A 22,038-nucleotide genomic window follows, 5' to 3' on the forward strand; every position below is an offset into this window, starting at 1 on the left:
AAATGTAATAGTGTCACTATCTGTCTTTCTGTACTGAAAGTTGAGATTACTAATGTGCCTAATTCTGTTTTTTTAATGTTGAGAAAAAAACTTGTTTGTCTTTGTTGTAGAATATTTATAGATTTATCTGGACTTAAACATCCTGTCATTCTTCCTGATGCCTGGCCACTGAAGCATAAGCTTTTGAGACACAATTTCTATGCCTGCTTTCTTTGTAACTGTTAGCAGACTAAAAGTAACAGGGTATTAAAAGGGTGTCTTAGGCCTTCAGGTTTTCCATGACTACATAACTGTTACAGTTATCATTTATTGTATGTGGTACAGGTAGTGACGCCTCTATTACACTTCCCATTAAGAGACTGTTTTCAGTTGCTTATAATTTTGCCAAACTTTAATGATTCAGGATCAAATTTTCCATGCCAGGTGTCTGCCTCAGGCTGAATTTGTTGTGAAAGTTTTAGCAAAAGTGTTCCAGCCATTTCTGATAATGAAATTAGGGACAATATGTTGTTTTGCCCATGTTAACAAATGAACTGAATTATTTTTTTAGATGCTGTAACCCCTCCATGCTATGGAACAGGGATTTGAAATTTAGCTGTAGGTGTGGACTCTCTGCTAGGGATGTGCCTTTTTCTGTTCCCATGAAAAACCATCCAAATTTGGCCAAGATATGGACCCCTGAAAAAATTCAGTTCGCACATACTCAGCAGAGACTTAGGGTTTTGCTGCTAAATTCTGAGAAGATTCTGTGTGCACTGAGCATGCTCCAGCCCCTCACAGCTCCTATTTGCAGACCATCCCCACAGACCAACTTAGCATGCTTCAATGGTCAGCCTAAGGCTGCAGGGGCTAAGCAGGACTTTTCCTGCAATGGTTCTCTGGATCAATGTGGTGCTAGGCACCAGAACTGAGAGCAGGGAAATTGTCTCTCCTGTCCTTTCAGTGCCTTCATTGTTGTCACCCAAGCAGTGAGGAAGAATCAGCCTGATTTAGAATGCAGAGAGGTGAAGAATGGGCGGATGTGGACATGAGGAAAGAGGCCTCCAGAAGTTAGACAATGGGAAGAAGCAGAGGGGAGGGGTGGCAGAAACCGTAAGCAAGGAGGAGCAGTAGGAGACAGGAGAAAGTTGGGGACAGGAGCTGGTGGGGTTGGACAGGAGCAAAAGGGGAGGGTGGGGAGGAGTCTGGGGTGTATACAGACAGTGAGTGTGGGGAAGACGGCAGGAACAGAAGGGAAGGGGGCAAGAATCAGGGGGCATTAGTGGTGGATAGAAAGACAGAGGTGTCTGTAACTACCAGATCACATCCCTCTCCAGAACCTGGAATTGAACCCAGGAGTCCTGAGTCCCTATCTTCCTTTGCTGTTAACAAATAGCTGTGAAACCCTCTGGCAACAGTGTGTGTCTCATCCCTATTATTGCCTGATCCACATAGAGCAGTGGTCCCCAAACTGTGGATGGGGGTGAAGAGGAACATTTGGGGGGGCATGGGCCAGCCCCAACGGGGGGCAGGGAGGGAGCACCACCCAGCCCCAATCTGCCCCCAGCTCTGCTCTGGCCGCGGCCCCAGCCTTGACCCCAATCAAGGCCCCAGCTTTGTCTCCCGACTGTGGCTTGGACCCAGCCTTGGCCCTCAGCCATGGCCCCTGCTCCTGGCTCTGGCTCCATTCTCAGCCACGACTCCCCCCCCCCCCGGCTCCTGGCTCCTGCCCCGGCCATAAGCCCCGCTCCCAGCCCCTGACTCCTCTCCTGGCCACAGTCTCAGCCCTGGCCATGATTCCATGGCCCTGGCTGCAGCTCTGGCCGCAGCCCCAGCCCCAGCTCCACGACCCCAGCTGCAGCTCTGGCCGCAGCCCCAGCCCCAGCCCCACGACCCCAGCTGCAGCTCTGGCCCCAGCCCCGGCCTTGACCCTGCTCCTGTCTGCTGCCTCAGCCCTGCTCCCGGGGTGTGTGTGCAGACAGATTACATTACAGGTCAGGGATGCACCACATAAAAAGTTTGGGGACCACAGACACATAGGATAACTGCCTACTACTACTACCAGTTGCTGTGTTAGCTCAAGTGGTAGAGATCTGTGCAGTGAACTTAAAGATCCAAACCTTTGATACTAATTACAAAGAGCTAAACCTGCTGATGATCCAAGAGGGGGATCAGAATTGTTCTATATGACAGAATTTCAGTTTTTCTTTTGTTTGTTTGTTTGTTTGTTTGTTTGAAATTAGGAAATTGCATGCAATAAACTACATTAAGGTTGGTAGTCAACCACACAAAAGTTAGGAAATTCATACCTAAGGTTGCCCATGCAACCTTAAATTGGTCCCCTTGTGCATACGCATAACATAATATTTAATTATATGATAAAAATATTATTTTTTTACTGAACACCTGCCTGTCAGGGCACAGGATGCATCATACTCTGGGAATGAATCAGGGTTGTGCAACAAATGAGACTTGGTATGAGCCCTCCATCATTTTTTTGTAGAAGTTGGAAGGTGTGTAGTGAATGAGGCAGGGAACAGCAGGAAGAGATGGATAGTTTGATGGTTAAGGAAATTTAATTAGATCATGGAGAACTGGATTCTGTCCCTGCCTCTGCCACAAAGTTTCTATGCTGGACAAGCCACTTAAATCAGAACGTTTACAGTTGGCCACTAATTGTGTGTTCCTCATTTTCTGGGTGCCAAATGTGAGAAATGCTGAGCACTCATAACTGCACCTGGAGTCTGTAGACACTGTCCTTTGAATATATGTGTTATAAAAATGTTAAGCACTATGTAAATTAATGTCTAGTTGTTTCATGTTGGGCAAGCAAAATTAGTGGACACTTGAGAATCCAGAAATGCCAGCCTTGCTCTGAGACTTTTAGAGATGTTTATGAAAAAAATTAGGGAAGTTTTTTGGACCAGTGCAAGTGCCAAAGGTGCGAAGCCAAATACAGATAGTTGTCTGGGGTAGGTGCTTGAAAGGTTGCAGTGCATTTCTGTGCATATTGCAGTAATAACAAAAGTGATACAAGCTGAAGTAACTTTTTACTTAGTAACATCAATAGCCATGACCAGTTCCAACCATGATATTGGCAACTCCTTTGCAAGCACCATACAGGTTGCTTGCTTGGCCTTTCACAGCATTATCTTGTCTGGATTTCTCAAGTGGCAGGGTTGACCGAGTATGTCCGCTTTGGTGATCATAAGTGATTCCAAACCTTTATCACCAAGATTTGGTCTGAACTCAGTTTGTTCTTGCACACGAGGGAAAATACTCTTTCCGAGTCAGAGTTCCTGTTAGGTATTGGAAGGGTTACTTTCATTATCCAGGCCAGAACATCATAGTGTCCATTATCTACAATATGATATGCTGCTGTTTATCACAACTGATGCATGTCAGAACAGATGATGGCATGTTATCAACCTGGTACCGAGCTCCTGCTTTGTGTCTTGCTGAAATTGATCCTTCAGCAGAGATGGAAGGTGCTGCACGAAAAATGCAGTATCATTGTATGTAGCCATCATTCTGAATGCAATGTTAGCTACTTCTGCATGTTGTAGTATAGGATCAAGCAGTTTCTGCGCTATGTATGTGTCCACCTCTCGGTGGTACCAATGAACTGAATAGAAGAATGGCTCCAAGTCTATGTCTATCAGCCTCACAGTGTTCTCTGAAAGAGAAGTAGGACTTGATGACTGTTGGGTGTCTGAGTTGTCTCTGATAAAAATCATGTGTCATAATATCCTTGCCAGCCTTCTGATTAGAAGTGAGGTTGTACTCTACTTCACTTTGCTTCTACAATCACTAATGGCTTGGTAATCTGACAAGAAGTTCGTTCAGAAGACTGATCAGCTGTTGTCTTGGTATCTGAATCAGAGATTTCTCTTTTTTGTATTTGATGTGTTTAATGGGATATTAGGAAAGACTTTTTCACTAAGAGGGTGGTGAAACACTGGAATGCGTTACCTAGGGAGGTGGTAGAATCTCCTTCCTTAGAGGTTTTTAAGGTCAGGCTTGACAAAGCCCTGGCTGGGATGATTTAACTGGGAATTGGTCCTGCTTCGAGCAGGGGGTTGGACTAGATGACCTTCAGGGGTCCCTTCCAACCCTGAGATTCTATGATTCTATGAATTTGTCAGAGATCAGGATCATGTAGTCAAAAAATAGGCAATAAAGTTTGTTTGTGAAAAAATCAGTAAGTGTCTTATATTACCACAAAAAATTTCAGTGCCAAGTTCTGCAGTTTGTTTCAGCACAGTGATGGCATCCAGTGTCAGTTTCATTAATTTGTCATGTTTGGCATCAACAGCCTGCTCTGTAGGCTTGCTGTCGTGATGATCTTTTTGGATGATCCATGTTTTGCAGTGATGGTTTTGACATTGATGACTGGCAGTTGATGATGGCTACACCTGATTGGTTTGGCTGGTGTTGCAGATCTCTGCTCTGTGTGATTTTCAAAAGGTTGTCACTTATAGTCTGGTTTTGTTGGCTTGTCACCTTAGCACACGACTTATTGGCACCTGTGTCAGTTTTATATTGCTGCAAAGGAGGATGGTGCAGACTGACAAGCTTAGATTTGCACTTGGTGCTGCATGAATGAACTCCTTTGGACTTAGCTGCTTCAGCCGGAGAATGTGGTCAGTAGTTCCCACTGCTGGATGAGCCGAGTCAGACATAGGCAAAGTGACAGCCAGTGTGTGCTTCAGTATCTTATAGACCTCTATGTAGGACAGCTTCTGACAAAATGAGCTCCGAGTGATGCTTGGTGTTCTTGTCAATATAACAGTAGATATCAATCAGGAGTTCATCTGTGGTGGCAGGTGAGGACTTCACACTTCTCTCAGCCGTGATGTGTACCATGTGACATGGGCAACCCACAAGAAAAGCAGATAATGTTGCTCTCAAATAAATGCTACAATACCCTTGTGCAAGACCATCATGACAGAAGCATTGTCACTTCCAAAAGTCCAACTGTTTAACAAAGGGATTTTCCTGGCCTCCATATTTTAATTCAAAAGCTTTAATTCCCAACCTGTACAGCAACAAGATGATCATTTTATCTTTGCTGTCATCAAAATGTTGAATAATGAGTGGGAGCAGTTTGCTGATGCCTGCTTCATTGCTGCCATTGGTGGCTAGAATAAATGAGGACTGATGCATGCTTTCTGCTAGGCAGTTCATACTGTCATTTGCCATCTCTTTGATAATTGCTGTCATCTTTGTGCACACCTAGGCATATTTCCTGGTGACTTCTGAGTCAGGAAAAGCAGTTTTCTGCAGCTTTTTATTAAAAATATTCCATTTGGTTCAGGGTTTGAATGGTGTGTGGTAAATAATGCCTGGAGCCACACACTGAATGAGGAGGATAAAAATATTTTGAATAACTACTTATTCATTGAACGAGGCAAGGGTTCTGCAGAGAAAATACTATGCGGGGTGAATTAAGACTGCACAGGCACCCTTAGCATTTCATAACTTTTGAATGTTTGACTTTGCAACCTTAAAATTCTTTTAACAAAGTTACATCACAAAAACTTTGTATTATTTTGATGACTATAACACCCAGAGACTCCAAATAGATCAGGTACCCCCACTTTGGTGGGTACTGCACAGATACATATTAAAATAGTTCCTGGTTTAAAGCATTTTAATTAGTGAGCTGGATAAACCAAGCCTGCTCAGATACACGGTAATGAATGACACATGCACATCATGATGTAGTGGGAAGTGCTGAAAGCTCTTCAGCTGCTAGATCCTATAGGCTATAGTACTCTACGAGCTAAACACAGAACCAAGTCTCTGCCTCTCCCAGAATGACATGTGGCCCAATCCTTTCCCTTCAGTTCATACTAGGGTTGAGGATACAGCAGGTTTATATGTGTATACTCTAAGGTCTATAAGAGATATTTCTTAAACTACTTGTACTGAGGCTAGATGCTACTCTTACTTTTACATCAGTTTTACACTTGTGTAACTCTGTTAACTACTCACAATTTACTATAGTAGCAGAATTAAGCCCGGAGACTCTTTTCTTCTAGAGTGACCCTGCTGGTATATAGTTCTTCTGTAAGGAGACAACTTCAAAAAAAAGCATAAATATATATTCTTGCTTTGGAGAGTTGAACTCTTGGAAAGTAGTGTCTTTGAGTTTATTGAACAAATGTCTTACAGAATGCTATAGAGTAAAGTAAAACTTTGAAATTTTTTTTCACTACGGGCTTGTCTACACCAACTCTTAGTTCATGGCAAACTGGGATGTAAATCTATTCTGCACTAACCTGCCCCACACAAAGTGTCCCTGTGACCCCTGCTGCCACACACTAAAAGTTCCGTAGTGTACTTCAGTCTGTTCACGTTTCAAAGCATGGTAGATTTCAATTTGCTGTGAACAGTATTTTCATGTAGACAAGCCCTTAGATTACAGTATCATAAAACTACAGGTGTTTAACCTACAGAGTTTTGCATCTGTTCTGTTCACTGATTGTAAAAATATTCAGAAGGACACTGCCTGGACTGTAATTGCTCTGTGAATCTTTGCTTTCTTTATAGTAGTTTGAATCAAATTATTTAAAGCGAAGAACCTTAAATTTTATATTCTTCAACACAGCTGGCTATGGAAAAGGTCATGTGATCCAAAGAGTACATGATTACAGACTCATAGACTTTAGGACCACCAGGGATCACCATGGTCATATAGTCTGACCTCCTATGCATCACAAGCCACAGAACCTCAGTCACTCCTGCAACAGGTTCATAATCTCTGGTGGTGCAACCCTACAGCACATTTCTTTTTTGCTTCACAATGGATCACATATGGCTTGGTTTTTTTTAAAACAGAAAAAATACAGAAAGGGATCTGTTGATATTGCTAAAATCAAGTGTGTTGAAATTGTGAAGAACGATGGTGCCATTATTCCCTGTCAAAATAAATATCCATTTCAGGTAAGTTAATTTGGTTTATTTAAAATGTAATACTCTGTTTTTCAACATAGCTCAGTTATTTTGTATTTGTTATTTATCTTGTAGTTTGCTTCTGATGATTTTAATGAACTGTCTTCAGATACCGGGCCTGATTTCTCTCTCACTTACACCTGTTTTAAATAATTTCATTGTAGCTAACCCAATTGACACTAGTGTCAGGGAGAATCAGGTCCATTTAGGTTTTTAAATTCAACATATGTTTTGGAATAATTCAGAAAATTTGTTTACTTCATTTAATTTCACAATGGAAGGAAAGGGCTCAGAAGGGAAAAGTTTAAACAAATTATTTTGGGTCAGATTCTCTCTCATTTGCAACAGTGTAAATCCTAGTGAAGTATCAGAGGGGTAGCTGCATTAGTCTGTATCCACAAAAACAACAAGGAGTCAAGTGGCACTTTAAAACTAACAGATTTATTTGGGCATAAGCTTTCATGGGTAAAAAACCCACTTCTTCACATCTTCTTCACATCTGGTAAAATAAATAAATAAATAAACGTTATTTATATTTCATTTGATTTATTTTCAGATTGTATATGATGCTAATACACTTTATATTTTTGCACCCAATGCGCACAGCAGGGATCAGTGGGTGAGGAATCTTAAGGAAGGTAAAGACAACTTCTTAAGGTTAATATGTGAAGCCTTTAAGGTGCCACCGGACTTCTCGTAGTTTTAATCCTAGCCAGATTACTCTGGATTTTAACTAGTATAACTGAGAATCTGGCCTCTTCTGCCTAACAGTAATACCTACTTTTTACCAATGAAAGCAAGAAAAATTAAAAATGCCAATGCAGATGAAGGAGACAGTGCAAGAAGTTATATAGGGCAATATGGAATCATAAGAAGTTGTAAAGTGACATGTACAGAGGGACGTTTAATTACAAAATGACACTAGGTAATTTTTTTTTAAAGAAAACCCCAGGGTGAAGAATAAACAAAAGAAATTGCCAAGCAAATGGTTAAAGGAACACTGTGACTATAACACATAATTTAAAATTCCTTATTTGTCCTAACAGCAATTTAGATTATTAAAAGTGAAAGAATTTTTAAGTCTAATTTTTCACCATTTATGTTTTTTGCTTTTTTTTTTGTTTTTCACTCATTTTGGCTGATGAATACAGATTTGTTAGTTTTGCTGAGCCTGTTAGCCAAGAAATATATGTTTTATACTAGATGGTATTTACTAAGAACCAAGTTTAAAATTATTGCCATATAAACGTTATTTATATTTCATTTGATTTATTTTCAGATTGTATATGATGCTAATACACTTTATATTTTTGCGCCCAATGCGCACAGCAGGGATCAGTGGGTGAGGAATCTTAAGGAAGGTAAAGACAACTTCTTAAGGTTAATATGTGAAGCCTTTAAGAGGCAAGGCAATTGCTTGAACTAGAAAATATGAAGCACAAACTTGTATGCTGTTTGTTTAATGGCTTATATATGTATTGGGACAAATTCTGCATTGGTTTATATCATACACTACAACATTCTGCTTCAATCATGCCTCTGTAAATATGAAGTAACCTCAATGACGTCACTGAAATTATTCTTGATTTGCACCGTTGTAATTGAACAACGTGTAAAAATATCTGATTTATTAAATATTTCTTAGCCACAACATCAGTGTACATCAACATAATACTAGTACTAACATAATTTAATACCAAACAAGCACACCGTGGTAACTCCTGTGACTCATATTCTGTGGGGCTGGCTGGGTTTGGCTCCCTGCTCTGGGTGTTCTGACCTCCAGGGTTGCGGCATAGCTCAGGTTTGGCCCAGCCCCAATGGGGGGCCATCCCGGTAAATGTGAGTGGCAGTGCAACCTGGCGCATGGGGTCACAACACCACTCACTGAAATTTGGCCCAGATGATCTCTCATCATCATGACAAGGGGCAGCTAGAATAAACCTGAGAGGACCTGCAACTCTGTGCACCAGGTCCCAATGCCTGGAGTGGGGAGCTGAACCCAGCCAGCCCTGCAGGAGTGGATCCACAGGAATGGTGAGTGTAGTGTGGGTTCTGCAATCACCTCCCCTACATGCTTCCAGGACCTTCCATCCTCTTTGGCAGGATCCCTCCCACCCCGGGCTTCCCATATGACCCTTTGACACATTCTGGCAACCTAAATTTGGATCAAGAGAAACCCCAGTTCATTTGAGAAACCCTGGACTAAGATTTTCAGATGTACCCCCTTAGTAGGATTACAGTCTATTTTCTGTAGGACCTTACCAAATTCACGGTCCGTTTTGGTCAATTTCGTGGTCATAAGATTGTAAAAATAATCAGTTTCATGATTTCAGATGTTTACATCTGAAATTTCACAGTGTTAGAACTGTGTGGGTCCCAACCCAAAAGGGGATCGTGGGTATATGTGGTGCAAGGCTATTGTAGGGGGGGTCGTGGGATTGCCACCCTTACTTACCTCTGTGCTGCTGCTGCTGGCAGGGGCGCTGCCATCAGAACTGGGCAGCTGGACAGCAGCAGCTGCTGGCCAGGTGCCAAGCTCTGATGCCAGTGCCACTGCCAGCAGCAGTGCAAAAGTGAGGGTAACTCACCGGGTATGGGGGGAGGGGTTACCATATGCCCAGGTTTTCCCAGCAGCGTCTCCACCTGGGTCAGGGGCTGACAGATGGAGTCACAGCCTCCCGCCCAGGTTGGGACTAACAACCACCCTCACTTCTGTGCTGCCTTCAAAGCTGGGCTCCCATCTAGCAGCTGTGGAGCTTCCTGCAGCCGGGGGAGGTTCCCAGAGATGGGTCTGGCCTGGCTCCAGGAGCGACCCCTGCAGGGGAACAGGAAGTCTAGTCCCTCCCCAGCCCGGCTGGGACTAGCAGCTGTAGCTCGTCCCATGGTAGAAGCCCCCAGTTGGGGCACATTCAGACTTGCTCCTCCCCTACAGTAGCCAGATTCATAGATTCATAGATATTTAGGTCAGAAGGGACCATTATAATCATCTAGTCTGACCTTCTGCACAATGCAGGCCACAGAATTTCACCCACCGCTCCTGCAAAAAACCTCTCACCTATGTCTGTGCTATTGAAGTCCTCAAATCGTGGTTTAAAGACTTCAAGGAAGAGAGAATCCTCCAGCAAGTGACCCGTGCCCCATGCTACAGAGGAAGGCGAAAAACCTCCAGGGCCTTTTCCAATCTGCCCTGGAGGAAAATTCCTTCCCGACCCCAAATATGGCAATCAGCTAAACCCTGAGCATATGGGCAAGATTCATCAGCCAGATACTACAGAAAATTCTTTCCTGGGTAACTCAGATCCCACCCCATCTAATATCCCATCACAGGCCATTGGGTCTATTTACCGTGAATATTTAATTACCAAAACCATGTTATCCCATCATACCATCTCCTCCATAAACTTATCAAGTTTAATCTTAAAGCCAGATAGATCTTTTGCCCCCACTGCTTCCCTTGGAAGGCTGTTCCAAAACTTCACTCCTCTGTTGGTTAGAAACCTTCGTCTAATTTCTAGTCTCAATTTCCTGGTGGCCAGTTTATAACCATTTGTTCTTGTGTCCACACTGGTACTGAGCTTAAATAATTCCTCTCCCTCTCCGGTATTTATCCTTCTGATATATTTATAGAGAGCAATCATATCTCCCCTCAACCTTCTTTTAGTTAGGCTAAACAAGCCAAGCTCCTTGAGTCTCCTTTCATAAGACAGGTTTTCCATTCCCCGGATCATCCTAGTAGCCCTTCTCTGTACCTGTTCCAGTTTGAATTCATCCTTCTTAAACATGGGAGACCAGAACTGCACACAGTATTCCAGGTGAGGTCTCACCAGTGCCTTGTATAACGGTACTAAAACCTCCTTATCCCTCCTGGGAATACCTCTCCTGATGCATCTCAAGACTGCATTAGCTTTTTTCACAGCCATATCACATTGGCGGCTCCCTATGATCAACCAATACTCCAAGATCCTTCTCCTCCTCCGTTACTTCTAATTGATGTGTCCCCAGCTTATAACTAAAATTCTTGTTATTAATCCCTAAATGCATAACCTTACACTTCTCACTATTAAATTTCATCCTATTCCTATTACTCCAGTTTACAAGGTCATCCAGATCCTCCTGCAGGATATCCCTGTCCTTCTTTAAATTGGCAACACCTCCCAGCTTTGTAGCATCCGCAAACTTTATTAGCACACTCCCACTTTTTGTGCCGAGGTCAGTAATCAAAAGATTAAATAAGATTGGTTCCAAAACCGATCCTTGAGGAACTCCACTGATAACCTCCCTCCAGCCTAACAGTTCACCTTTCAGTAGGACCCATTGTAGTCTCCCCTTTAACCAATTCCTTATCCACCTTTCAATTTTCCTATTGATCACCATCTTATCCAATTTAACTAATAATTCCCCATGTGGCACAGTATCAAACGCCTTACTGAAATCTAGGTAAATTAGATCCACTGCGTTTCCTTTGTCTAAAAAATCTGTTACTTTCTCAAAGAAGGAGATCAGGTTGGTTTGGCACGATCTACCTTTTGTAAAACCATGTTGTATTTTGTCCCATTTACCATTGACTTCAATGTCCTTAACTACCTTCTCCTTCAGAATTTTTTCCAAGACCTTGCATACTACAGATGTCAAACTAACAGGCCTATACTTACCCGGATCACTTTTTTCCCCTTTCTTAAAAATAGGAACTATGTTAGCAATTCTCCAATCATACGGTACAACCCCTGAGTTTACAGATTCATTAAAAATTCTTGTTAATGGGCTTGCAATTTCATGTGCCAATTCCTTTAATATTCTTGGATGAAGATTATCTCAGCCCCCCGATTTAGTCCCATTAAACTGTTTGAGTTTCTCTTCTACCTCAGATATGGTAATATCTACCTCCATATCCTCATTCCCATTTGTCATGCTACCGTTATCCATAAGATCCTCTTTAGTCTTATTAAAGACTGAGGCAAAGTATTTGTTTAGATATTGGGCCATGCCGAGATTATCCTTGACCTCCACTCCATCCTCAGTGTTTAGCGGTCCCACTTCTTCTTTCTTTGTTTTCTTCTTATTTATATGGCTATAGAACCTTCTACTGTTGGTTTTAATTCCCTTTGCAAGGTCCAACTCTACTTGATTTTTAGCTTGTCTCACTTTATCCCTACATGTTCTGACCTCAATAAGGTAGCTTTCCTTGCTGATCCCTCCCTTCTTCCACTCCCTGTATGCTTTCTGCTTTTTCTTAATCACCTCTCTGAGATGCTTGCTCATCCAGCTTGGTCTACAACTCCTGCCTATGAATTTTTTCCCCTTTCTTGGGTTGCAGGCTTCTGATAGCTTCTGCAGCTTTGATTTAAAATAATCCCAGGCCTCCTCTGCCTTTAGATCCATACGTTCTTCAGTCCAATCCACTTCCCTAACTAATTTCCTTAATTTTTGAAAGTCAACCCTTTTGAAATCAAAAACCCTAGTCGCAGATTTATTTTTGTTAATCCTTCCGTTCAGTTTGAACTGAATTAGCTCATGATCACTTGAGCCAAGATTATCCCCTACAACCATTTCTTCTATGAGGTCCTCACTACTCACCAAAACCAAATCTAAAATGGCATCCCCTCTAGTCGGTTCAGCAACTACTTGATGAAGGAATCCATCAGCTATCGCATCTAGGAAAATCTGAGCCCTATTATTATTACTAGCACTCGTCCTCCAGTCTATATCTGGGAAGTTAAAGTCTCCCATGATCACATAGTTTCCATTAGTATTTACTTTATTAAAAACATTAAAAAGGACTCTATCCCTATCCAAATTAGATCCCGGCGGTCTATAGCACACCCCAAGCACTATCCCAGGGGAGGCTCTAATAGTTTTCTTCCCCAATGTAATTTTTGCCCAGACGGACTCTATCTTATCCATTTCATCGCTTCTTATTTCTTTACATTCTACCTCATCATTGATGTACAATGCTACTCCACCACCTTTACCTTATTTTGGTCTTTCCTAAACAGCACGTACCCTTCAATACCCGTAGCCCAGTCATGACGACTATCCCACCATGTTTCTGTTATTCCTGTCATATCTCGTTTCACTTCCTGCACCAGTAGCTCTAGTTCTAGCACGAAGGAGATCAGGTTTCATGATCGTTACGCATTTTTCATGGCCATGAATTTGGTAGGGCCATAATTATTTGTATTGAGGTAGCACCCGGGAGCCCAGGACAGATCAGGACCTTGTTATGCTACATTCTGTACAAACACAGAACAAAAAGATAGCTTGTAAAGTCCCTGGGGGCAGAAATTAAGAATACCTTATGCTACAATCCTGTCATTTATCACAAGATAAGAAGGGTCAGAACATGGAAATCTTATAATAAACAGCTACTGTAGGAAGTGCTATTTGTTATTCAATGTATAGCATGCTTATCTCTAAAAAGAAGAGGAGGACTTTTGGCACCTTAGAGACTAACAAATTTATTTGAGCATAAGCTTTCGTGAGCTACAGCCCACTTTATCGGCCACAAGTACTCCTTTTCTTTTTGCGAATACAGACTAACATGGCTGCTACTCTGAAACCTATGCTTATCTCTGAATCACACTGAACCAATTCTTCAATAAGATATCAGGAAGCACTGTGCTGCTGTAGGTGCTATCTTTTGGATGATGTGTAAAACTAAAGTTTTGACCACTTGTGATCATTAAAGACCTCAAAGCTACTTTTTTGCAAGAAAAGGATTTGGTAACGTTGGTGGGTTGGCCCACATTCTATCTTTGGCAGTTACGTCTTGCCTATCTAAATTTCTCCTTGCAGTGTCATTGATATTATGTATAATTTCCTGTCCTAAATTTTGTTTAGCTTTTCTGTGTACTGTGTAAGAGTTGCTGCTTTCATCCAGCAGCAGACAATTTTGGTGATAGGTGATATGATCCATACGAGTAGTTTGGATATCAATTTAAATTGCTAAGGCGCTTTGAGACCTTTAACGAGCAAATCACTTTGTAAATTAATTACTGCAGTGCTACTGCTTTCTTGACTTTGCTACTTCAAGTTCAAATAGTTTTTCTCTACAAATCTACTGCTGGAAATATTTTAGTAGAGCAGTAAAGTACTAAAAAGCAGATATATCCCTGTAAGCTGGACACGCTGGGGCTGATTTGCTTTAGTGTGCAGCTTAAACTATGCACTGCAGCAGTATGTGCATGTGTTGGAGGAACAGTGGGGGCTGTAAACAAGATGATTCTTTGCCCCAGCTTCCAAGCATTTGAGCTATACCAGCTGTGTCTAATGCTTGTGCATTCTCTCACTCTCTGGCCCAAATGACATGAGAGAGAGAGAGAGAGAGAGAGGAAAAACCAACCAACCCATGAGCACAGGGATGAGAATGACTCCACAGTCTGGTGGTTAGCGCACTCAACCAGGAGGTGTGAGACCTGGGATCCTGTCTTCCTGCTCTAGACATTCTAATTATTTATCCAGAGTGCAACAGCTTCAACTGGAGAAATAATGAAGCCTCTCATCAGAATATCCTGTAGCCAAATGGTTAAAACACTCCCCTGAGAGTTGGCAAATCCTTTTCTTCCCACCCACCCCCCTCAGGTGGAGCATGGACCTGAACCATGGATCCTCCATATCCCAGGTGAGAACCCTAACCACTGGGCTAAAAGATATCAAGAGGTCTTCCCCTCCCACAGCTGTTTTGTGTGAACTCACCTGTGGGGCCCAATCCAGCAGGTGGCTTCTCAAACATATACCGGCTTGGACCCCATATGTGACTTGGGTGGCCAAACGAAAAGCCTATCTTCCCCTTTTTTTTAAATTACTCTTGGACACAGGCAGGGAGATAGGTGCCTGAATACCTAGTGGGAGGCAGCAGTGTGTATGCCCAGAGACAGAAACATAGGTGCCTAGGGAACTTTTACTGCAAAAACTTAGGCAGCAACTGAGTTTGGGTGCCTACAGGGTTTGGCAGGTAGTTTTGTGCATCGAACTGGTGCCAAAACCAGGTCTTAGGCACTTAAAATAGTGAATTAGGTACCTAACTTCTTTTGTGCTTTCAGGTCTATGTCATTCCATGCACTATAATCACAATTACTGTAGGTGCAGTAAAACATATGACTATCTAGAGGTTTGTGTAAAAGGCCTGATGAAAAAATCAGCTTCTGCAGAATGTTGTCAGAGGGGCCACCAATTACCCTGTGTCCCTGTCAATGCAGATATGAGTTGGAATATTACATTTGTAATATTATGTCTTGCTATTTTTTTAAAGGTAAGCAGAGCTATTGATGGTACAGGTTAACTACGTTCAGACTTAGGTCGATAAAGTAGGTTCCTGTGAGAGCCGCTCACATTACATCATGTTTGGCCTTTCTTCTGGGCTATTTGCTAGCTGTACATTTCTGAAACTGAACCCCTCAGATTCAGAGCTTCAGAAAAACTGGTGGCAGCAATACTTTGCTGATTAGATAATGCACTCAGCGGCATTCACTGTGTCACATATCAGAAAATCTTGAGATAGGCAATGTTGTTACTTTGATGCTCTTCATAATAAAGCTATCCTAAAATGCTGGAATGCTTCACCTAGCTCCATTAAAGTGAATTCTTAAACAATAGTCTGGGCCCCCAAAAGCATTCTTGTGGAGAAGTCATCCTGTAGCTTGATGAAATTATCACCTACATAATGACTGTATGACATCCACATTAACTTGTAATGAATCTCTCAAGAGTAGTAACATTGCAATAAGTACCAGAAGTAGTATTGATTATGCCCTTATGTTCAGTGTTGTAGTATTTATGAATTAATAACATGAAATTATTATTAGAGCTTTTTCGTGCCTTAAACTATTTACTATTTACCTTTTATAGAAATAAAGAAAAATAGTAATATAATGATAAAGTACCATCCTAAATTCTGGACAGAAGGAATTTATCAATGTTGCAGACAAACAGAAAAGTTAGCACCTGGCTGTGAAAAATACAATCTTTTTGAAAACAGTAAGTACATATGTTTTTCCTATATTATCATTTTAGCTTGATTTTCATCTATCTACTTATATGACCCTTATTATCATAGTATCTGAGCGCCTTCCTTATTAAACAAATCTAATAAATCATGAGTGAACAGTGTAACACTGTTGCAAAAAAAGCAATCATTCTGGGATGTATTAGCAGAAGTGTTGTAAGAAAGACACAAGACTTCTGGCTGATTAGGCCTCAACTGGAGTATCGTGCCCAGTTCTGGTGGCCACATTTCAGGAAAGATGTGGACAAAGTCCCTTTAATTGGAGAAAGTCCAGAGAAGAGCAACAAAAATTATTAAAAGTCTAGAAAACGTGACCTGTGAGGGAAGATTGAAAAAATTGGATTTGTTTAATCTGGAGAAGACTGAAGGTAAACATGATAACAGTTTTCAAGAACATAAAATGTTGTAACAAGGAGGAGGGAGAAAAATTGTTCTCCTTAACTTCTGAGGATAGGACAAGAAGCAATGGACTTAAATTGCAGCAAGGGTGGTTTAGGTTGGACATCAGGAAAAACTTCCTAGCTGTCGGGGTGGTTAAGCACTGGAATCTCCATCAGAGATTTTTAAGAGCAGGTTAGACAAACACCTGCCAGGGATGGTCTAGATAATACTTAGTCCTGCCATGAGTGCAGGGAACCGGACTAGATGACCTCTTGAGGTCCCTTCGAGTCCTATGATTCTATGAACCTGATATTTTTATCACTTAAACCAGTGGAAATTAAGAATAACTATGTTGGAGTCAGTATAATTACACCAGTGTAAAAATGATAGAAGAAGAGAATCAGGACCAATAGATGTAGGGAAATAGGACAAAATTTCCATAAATGTGTACACCAGACTTTGTGTGCCCAAACCTAGCTGAACTCTGATTTCCATATACATGTTGCTGTTTGCAATCACAACCTATGATTTACATGTGCACAACAGTATAGATGCAATCTGGCATGCAAACTGGCCCCAACTATAGTAAATACTACATCTGTATGTATAGAATTAAGTTAGACCCTGATTCAGGAAAGCATCCATATTAAGGAAAGCACTTAAGCACGTGCTTAAGTCCAGCTGAAGTCAGTGGACTTATTAGGGCCTTAAATGGCAACAGTGTGGTCTAGCATATTTAGAAATGTGTAAGGCCTGATTAATAAATTATTATTATTTATACTGTAGCACCAAAAGGCCCCAGTCAGGATCATGGTCAGCCTGATTCTGCTAGGCACTATACAAACAGGAAGATAATAATCCCTGCCTTGACATATGTACAGTGGTGTCCTCCAGGCTAAACAGGACTGAGTGTTTTTTTTACATTAAAAAAAGAAAAAAATGCCTCTTTTTGGGTGAAGGAGCAGTGGCGGTGAACAGACAAATCTTTTCAAGCCTTCTCTATATATCATAAAGACACTAAAAAAGGGCTCAAGTACCGAGTTCTTCCAATGCCTCTGAGTATCTCCTGAGGTCTTCAGGAGGGAGATCATCTCCTATTCACCACCTAAACTGTGCAGGCAGGAAGTTTCTTTTAAATTTAATTTTGAATATTCTTTTGGTGGGTTTTAGGCTTTTAAAAAGAAATTCCTTTTAGTTTTTATCTTCAAATTACTGCTGTATACTCACAATTTTAATGTCAACTTTTTTTTTAATGTCAATGATTTTTTTCCTGAGATGGACTTTACATTTTCTGTGGATAGATGTAGACTTCAGTCTTTAGGTCTGCCAGGCATACACTTTTCCACTAAGTTCAATTTACATTTTGTCATACTAAGTATGGGTTTACAGAGCTTTTTGTCAGAGCTGTTTTTGTTTTCTAGGAGTTAAAAGTTTGTACTAATTGGAGGGCTGGTTAAGATGTTAAAAATCTTGTCTGAATTTTAAAATCTTTTATATTATTATCAGTATATTTATAAATGTAACATAGTTACTTCTACTGCATTGCTTTTAGGCATAAGGAAATCACCCTCTTCATTACCAGATACAAATAAGGTAGGTGGAATCTTCAGAACACTGAGTAGTTCACTGCAATTGACTGAGAAGGGTTTTGTATACAGTACTTAGGCTCACTATAATATGTTTCTTTCAAGGATTAGGGTCCAATCTTGCAAGCACTGCCAGGCATAGAGCCTGATCCAGCTCAAACTGACATCAATGGACTTTCTATTAATTACAGTGGGATTTGGATTGGCCCATAGTGATTATTACTTTGAATAGCCCTATTGACTTGAATTAGAGTACTCACCATAGTAGCCATTATGGTTGGGGATAAATGTTTATAAGATTGGGCCCTTTTATAGTTCATCTATTATTTAAAAAAAATAAGCCAGTATGTAAAATGCTAAACAAATTTGCCTAAACTGTTCAATACCATACATGTAAAGAGAACCCTCTTCTATAACAGGACACCTAAATATTCAGCTGTCTGTTAATAAATAGAGAGTTGTGCACTTTGTTGTTTCTTTAGGCCGAGTTTATTGCACATACCAGGGGCTCCTTGCATCACTCTATTCTCTCCATAAGCTTCCAGTGTGCCACCCACTCATCCCCCTCTATTTCAGGGGCTTGCTGCAAGCTCCACCCCTTCTCTTATGCCAGGGACTCCGCATTACACCCTGCATTCCTCCTTTCTCCCCATGCCACAGCTTCTATGTGCCATCCATTCCCTTTTCCCCCATGCCAGGAGTTCTGTGTGTACCCCATTCCCCCTATACCAGGGTCCTCCATTCTCCTCCCACCCCATGCCACGGGCTTGATGTGCATCCCTTTCTCTGCCTGCCAGAGTCCTTCAGTCTTCCCCTGCCAAGGGCTCAGTATCCCTCCATTCCTCCTCTCCTTATACCAGGGTCCCCTATTTCCCCCTTCTACCCTTGCCCCCATCTTTCTTTCCTCTCATGCCAGGAGCTCTGTATGCTCCCTCTTTCCTCATGCTCCTGCATTCCCATCATGATAGTGGTTGGGTGCCCCCCATTTCCCCCTCACCCAATGCCAGGATCTCCCCTAATTCTTCTTTCCCCACCATTATTTTTTCTCTTCTTTCTGTGTGGAAGATAAGTCACTGGGGGACCTGGGGTGGCAATAGGTTAAACTCTAATGGGAGGATAAGCAGAACTGAGATTAGAGTATTGTTATGCTTAGAGATGTTTAATGGGTGACATCAACCAGTTTTTTGCTCTCTAGAGAGTTGCAGAGGTGCTTGAAGCTTTGGCTGTGCTGAACAGATGGCAGGGGCTACGTTTCCCCCTTCAAATTTTTCAATTTTCCCCCAAATCAGCAGGGCTCTGCTCATCGACGTCTACAACATTTCCCTCACATTTTGGAATTGATCACCTCTGGCATTCAGAAGTTATGATGTTACACCCAAATGCCTTCAAGTTGAGTGTAGGGCCTTGCAGCTCAGCTAACTAGTTATTGAACGAGCTCAGAACTGACCCGACCTTCATCTTCAATGTCTTAATGAGTGTTTTGCTTTGCTTGAATGGAATACCAGTAATTTTATCTCATTTTCAGCGAAGGCCTCCACCACCTGTTCCCCCAGCTGAGGAAGATGAAGATGAAGATGAGGAAATAGTAGTAGCAATGTATGATTTTCAACCCACAGAGTCTCATGATTTGAGACTAGAGAGAGGTGAAGAATATACAATAATTGAAAAAAATGACATTCATTGGTGGAAAGCAAGAGATAAATATGGGTGAGACGCATTTCCATCCTTTTTGCACCCACTGCACTATTGAGCAAGACTATTCCCTTGTTGCAGTAATTTATGTTGATTATTCCTACTAAATAACAAGAATAATGTACCTAAAAACTAGATGTGTTTAGCTGCCCATATCTGATTTTGAGCCACAATCCTACAGTCTGATCCATGTTCATCGACCTTTATGCCCACACGGAATCCCTTTAAACCCAGTGGGGCTCTGCACAAACCAGTTTGCAGAGCGGGGGGCTTTTATGAGTAAATTTCCTGCGATATGTCAGAATTTTTAAACTAAAATGTACTCAATTTTAATGTTTATAGAAAAACAAACACCCCCCCACACCTTTTCCCTTTATTTTAAAGGTGTTTTAGACATCTCACATTGTCTTAATGATACTCTTCATGCTCCAACATTCACCGCTTCAATATTGCAAATTGTTCAGGGTAATTTTGAGTTAGTGAAAGACAGCAGGGTTGTTGTGGTGATATATTTTGGGGAACAGCAGGCATCTCAATTCTCCTGACAATCTCAGTCAGAGTATATCCCCAGGGTTGGAGCTAGGACCACCAAAGCACAAAGCTGGCATGGAAGCATAGGGCTTCTCATTTTGTCCCCTCCTGCTGCTTTTTCTACAGGAAGAGTGGCTTGGCTCAGTATTTTAACTTTGACCCTTCTGCATTCAGTGTACCCTCATTAGATGCAGGGAAGATGAGTCAGAATAAAAAAACCCACAACCCTCTATATAATGAGAATCGGAACTGGTCAATGATAAGGTAAAAGAGTGCTGGTGACCTTTACTAATTAGCAGTGTGAAGAACTGTGTTTTAAGCATGCATTCTGTATTTTGTTACCCAGATTGTATCGTGATTAAAGTTTATGGCGCAATGTTTCTCTTATTCTTTCTAGAAGTACAGGATATATTCCAAGCAATTATGTAACAGGAAAGAAGTCCAACAACCTTGATCAGTATGAGTAAGTGAATAGTAGCATAAAAATGGGGAATAGGATAAAATAAACCTTAAGCTTTAGCAATTGCAAGAATATATTTTAAAAATAAATCTGTATAAATTTATAGAAATAAATTTAAAAGATTCGAAATACATTTTTTTTTCTGATTTCTTCTTTCTCTGTCACTGTTTCACAGTGGTGAATATCCTGATTTACAATGATAGAAATGAGAGGAGATTCAGGCTTGTACTTTTGAGTCCAAATTTGAGCAACAGCAAAGAAGTATTGCTAGATCAAGGGAAACATTTAAGGAACTTCATCTGTTATAAGTCTGTGTTGAATTTTTAATGTGAAGTGGTATGGTCATCTGAAAGGAATCTTGACTGTAAAAGAATAAAGTAGAGTCCTTTATTCTCCACTGTACCCAAGCAATGAACATAAGCAGCACAATGAATGTAGATGACCAGAGAATCTGGACCAATAAGTCCAAATTTGAACAAGAGATATCCGTGTGCAGTTTAAACATTAGTGCATTCAATCAGCTCATCAACTATAAACAACTTGAAATACAACAAGCATTTTACTAACAATATGGGTGATTATGAACTACTTATGAGAGACTTGAGAGGATGGAAGTTATGAAGCTCTTCTGTAAGCCTGTTTCTTCAAATTAAAGTTTTGTTTTAAAATATCAGGTTATGAACAAGAGCAGGCATAAACTACTGTGCTGATCTATTAAAAACTTACTAAAGTTTCATATGAACTTATACTAAATAAAATCAAACTGCAAGAAAAGATATGTAAAGCAGTTTATAAAACCACATTATTAATTCCAAAACTTTGGTAAAAATTATTTATGACTCACATTTCTATTTTTTGGCCAAAGATAGATATTCTTTAGGGATTCATTTTCTCATCTTTATTAGATGTTACTCATTCTTTTCCAATGTTACTTCCTGATCTTTGAGACTTTTATTGAGAGTCTTGCCTTGCTCTGTGCTATGAAATTAATAAGGAGAGATAGGAAGAAATCATGCTGAATTCTCTGGTGCAACGACTTTGCACCTCGTCACCTGCATGCTGTAGTCTGGTTCTAACCAGTTCAGGGAGCATTACTCTGGTGCAAAAGATAGAGCTGTTAGAGATTTGGCCTTGTAGTATTACTTTCTAGTTTTGCAGAGCTGATGTAGGGGCCAGGCTTGTTTGCTACTTTTTCCCCAACCTATTCCCAGTGTAGCAGAAGAAAGGGGGCATAGTCGGGACACGCCATACCATGCCAATCCCCAGCTGTGTTTTTGACTGCTGTGGACCATCAGTTACTGGCATAAATTTGAACAGCCCTTTGGCTGTTCTAACCTAGCACATAGGATTGGCTGTGCACCGAGCTAACACCAAGATCAAGGTATGCAAAAGGTAAACTTTGATTCACTCCTGACTTGCACTTTGAATAGATCAGTCACCCTCCAAAA

The 22,038-nt window shown here is 41.1% G+C and overlaps 1 protein-coding gene across 7 annotated transcripts in view; it reads left to right on the plus strand.

Moving 5' to 3' along the window:
- The window catches only part of TEC (tec protein tyrosine kinase), a 97,946-nt gene that overhangs the window by 51,345 nt on the left and 24,563 nt on the right, over positions 1 to 22,038 (plus strand). For 3 of the 7 annotated variants that reach the window (XM_073342106.1, XM_073342099.1, XM_073342104.1), the window contains 6 exons: positions 6,823 to 6,927; positions 8,216 to 8,297; positions 15,784 to 15,912; positions 17,874 to 17,914; positions 19,433 to 19,614; positions 20,528 to 20,593. In XM_073342106.1, the coding sequence (XP_073198207.1) occupies positions 15,807 to 15,912; positions 17,874 to 17,914; positions 19,433 to 19,614; positions 20,528 to 20,593 (395 nt within the window). In that variant the 5' untranslated portion in view covers positions 6,823 to 6,927; positions 8,216 to 8,297; positions 15,784 to 15,806. The remainder of the gene's footprint in view (positions 1 to 6,822; positions 6,928 to 8,215; positions 8,298 to 15,783; positions 15,913 to 17,873; positions 17,915 to 19,432; positions 19,615 to 20,527; positions 20,594 to 22,038) is intronic. The other 4 variants (XM_073342101.1, XM_073342100.1, XM_073342103.1 and 1 more) reach the window with 3 other exon arrangements.

The sequence above is a fragment of the Lepidochelys kempii genome, chromosome 4, assembly GCF_965140265.1.
Source record: "Lepidochelys kempii isolate rLepKem1 chromosome 4, rLepKem1.hap2, whole genome shotgun sequence".
NCBI lineage: Eukaryota > Metazoa > Chordata > Testudines > Cheloniidae > Lepidochelys > Lepidochelys kempii.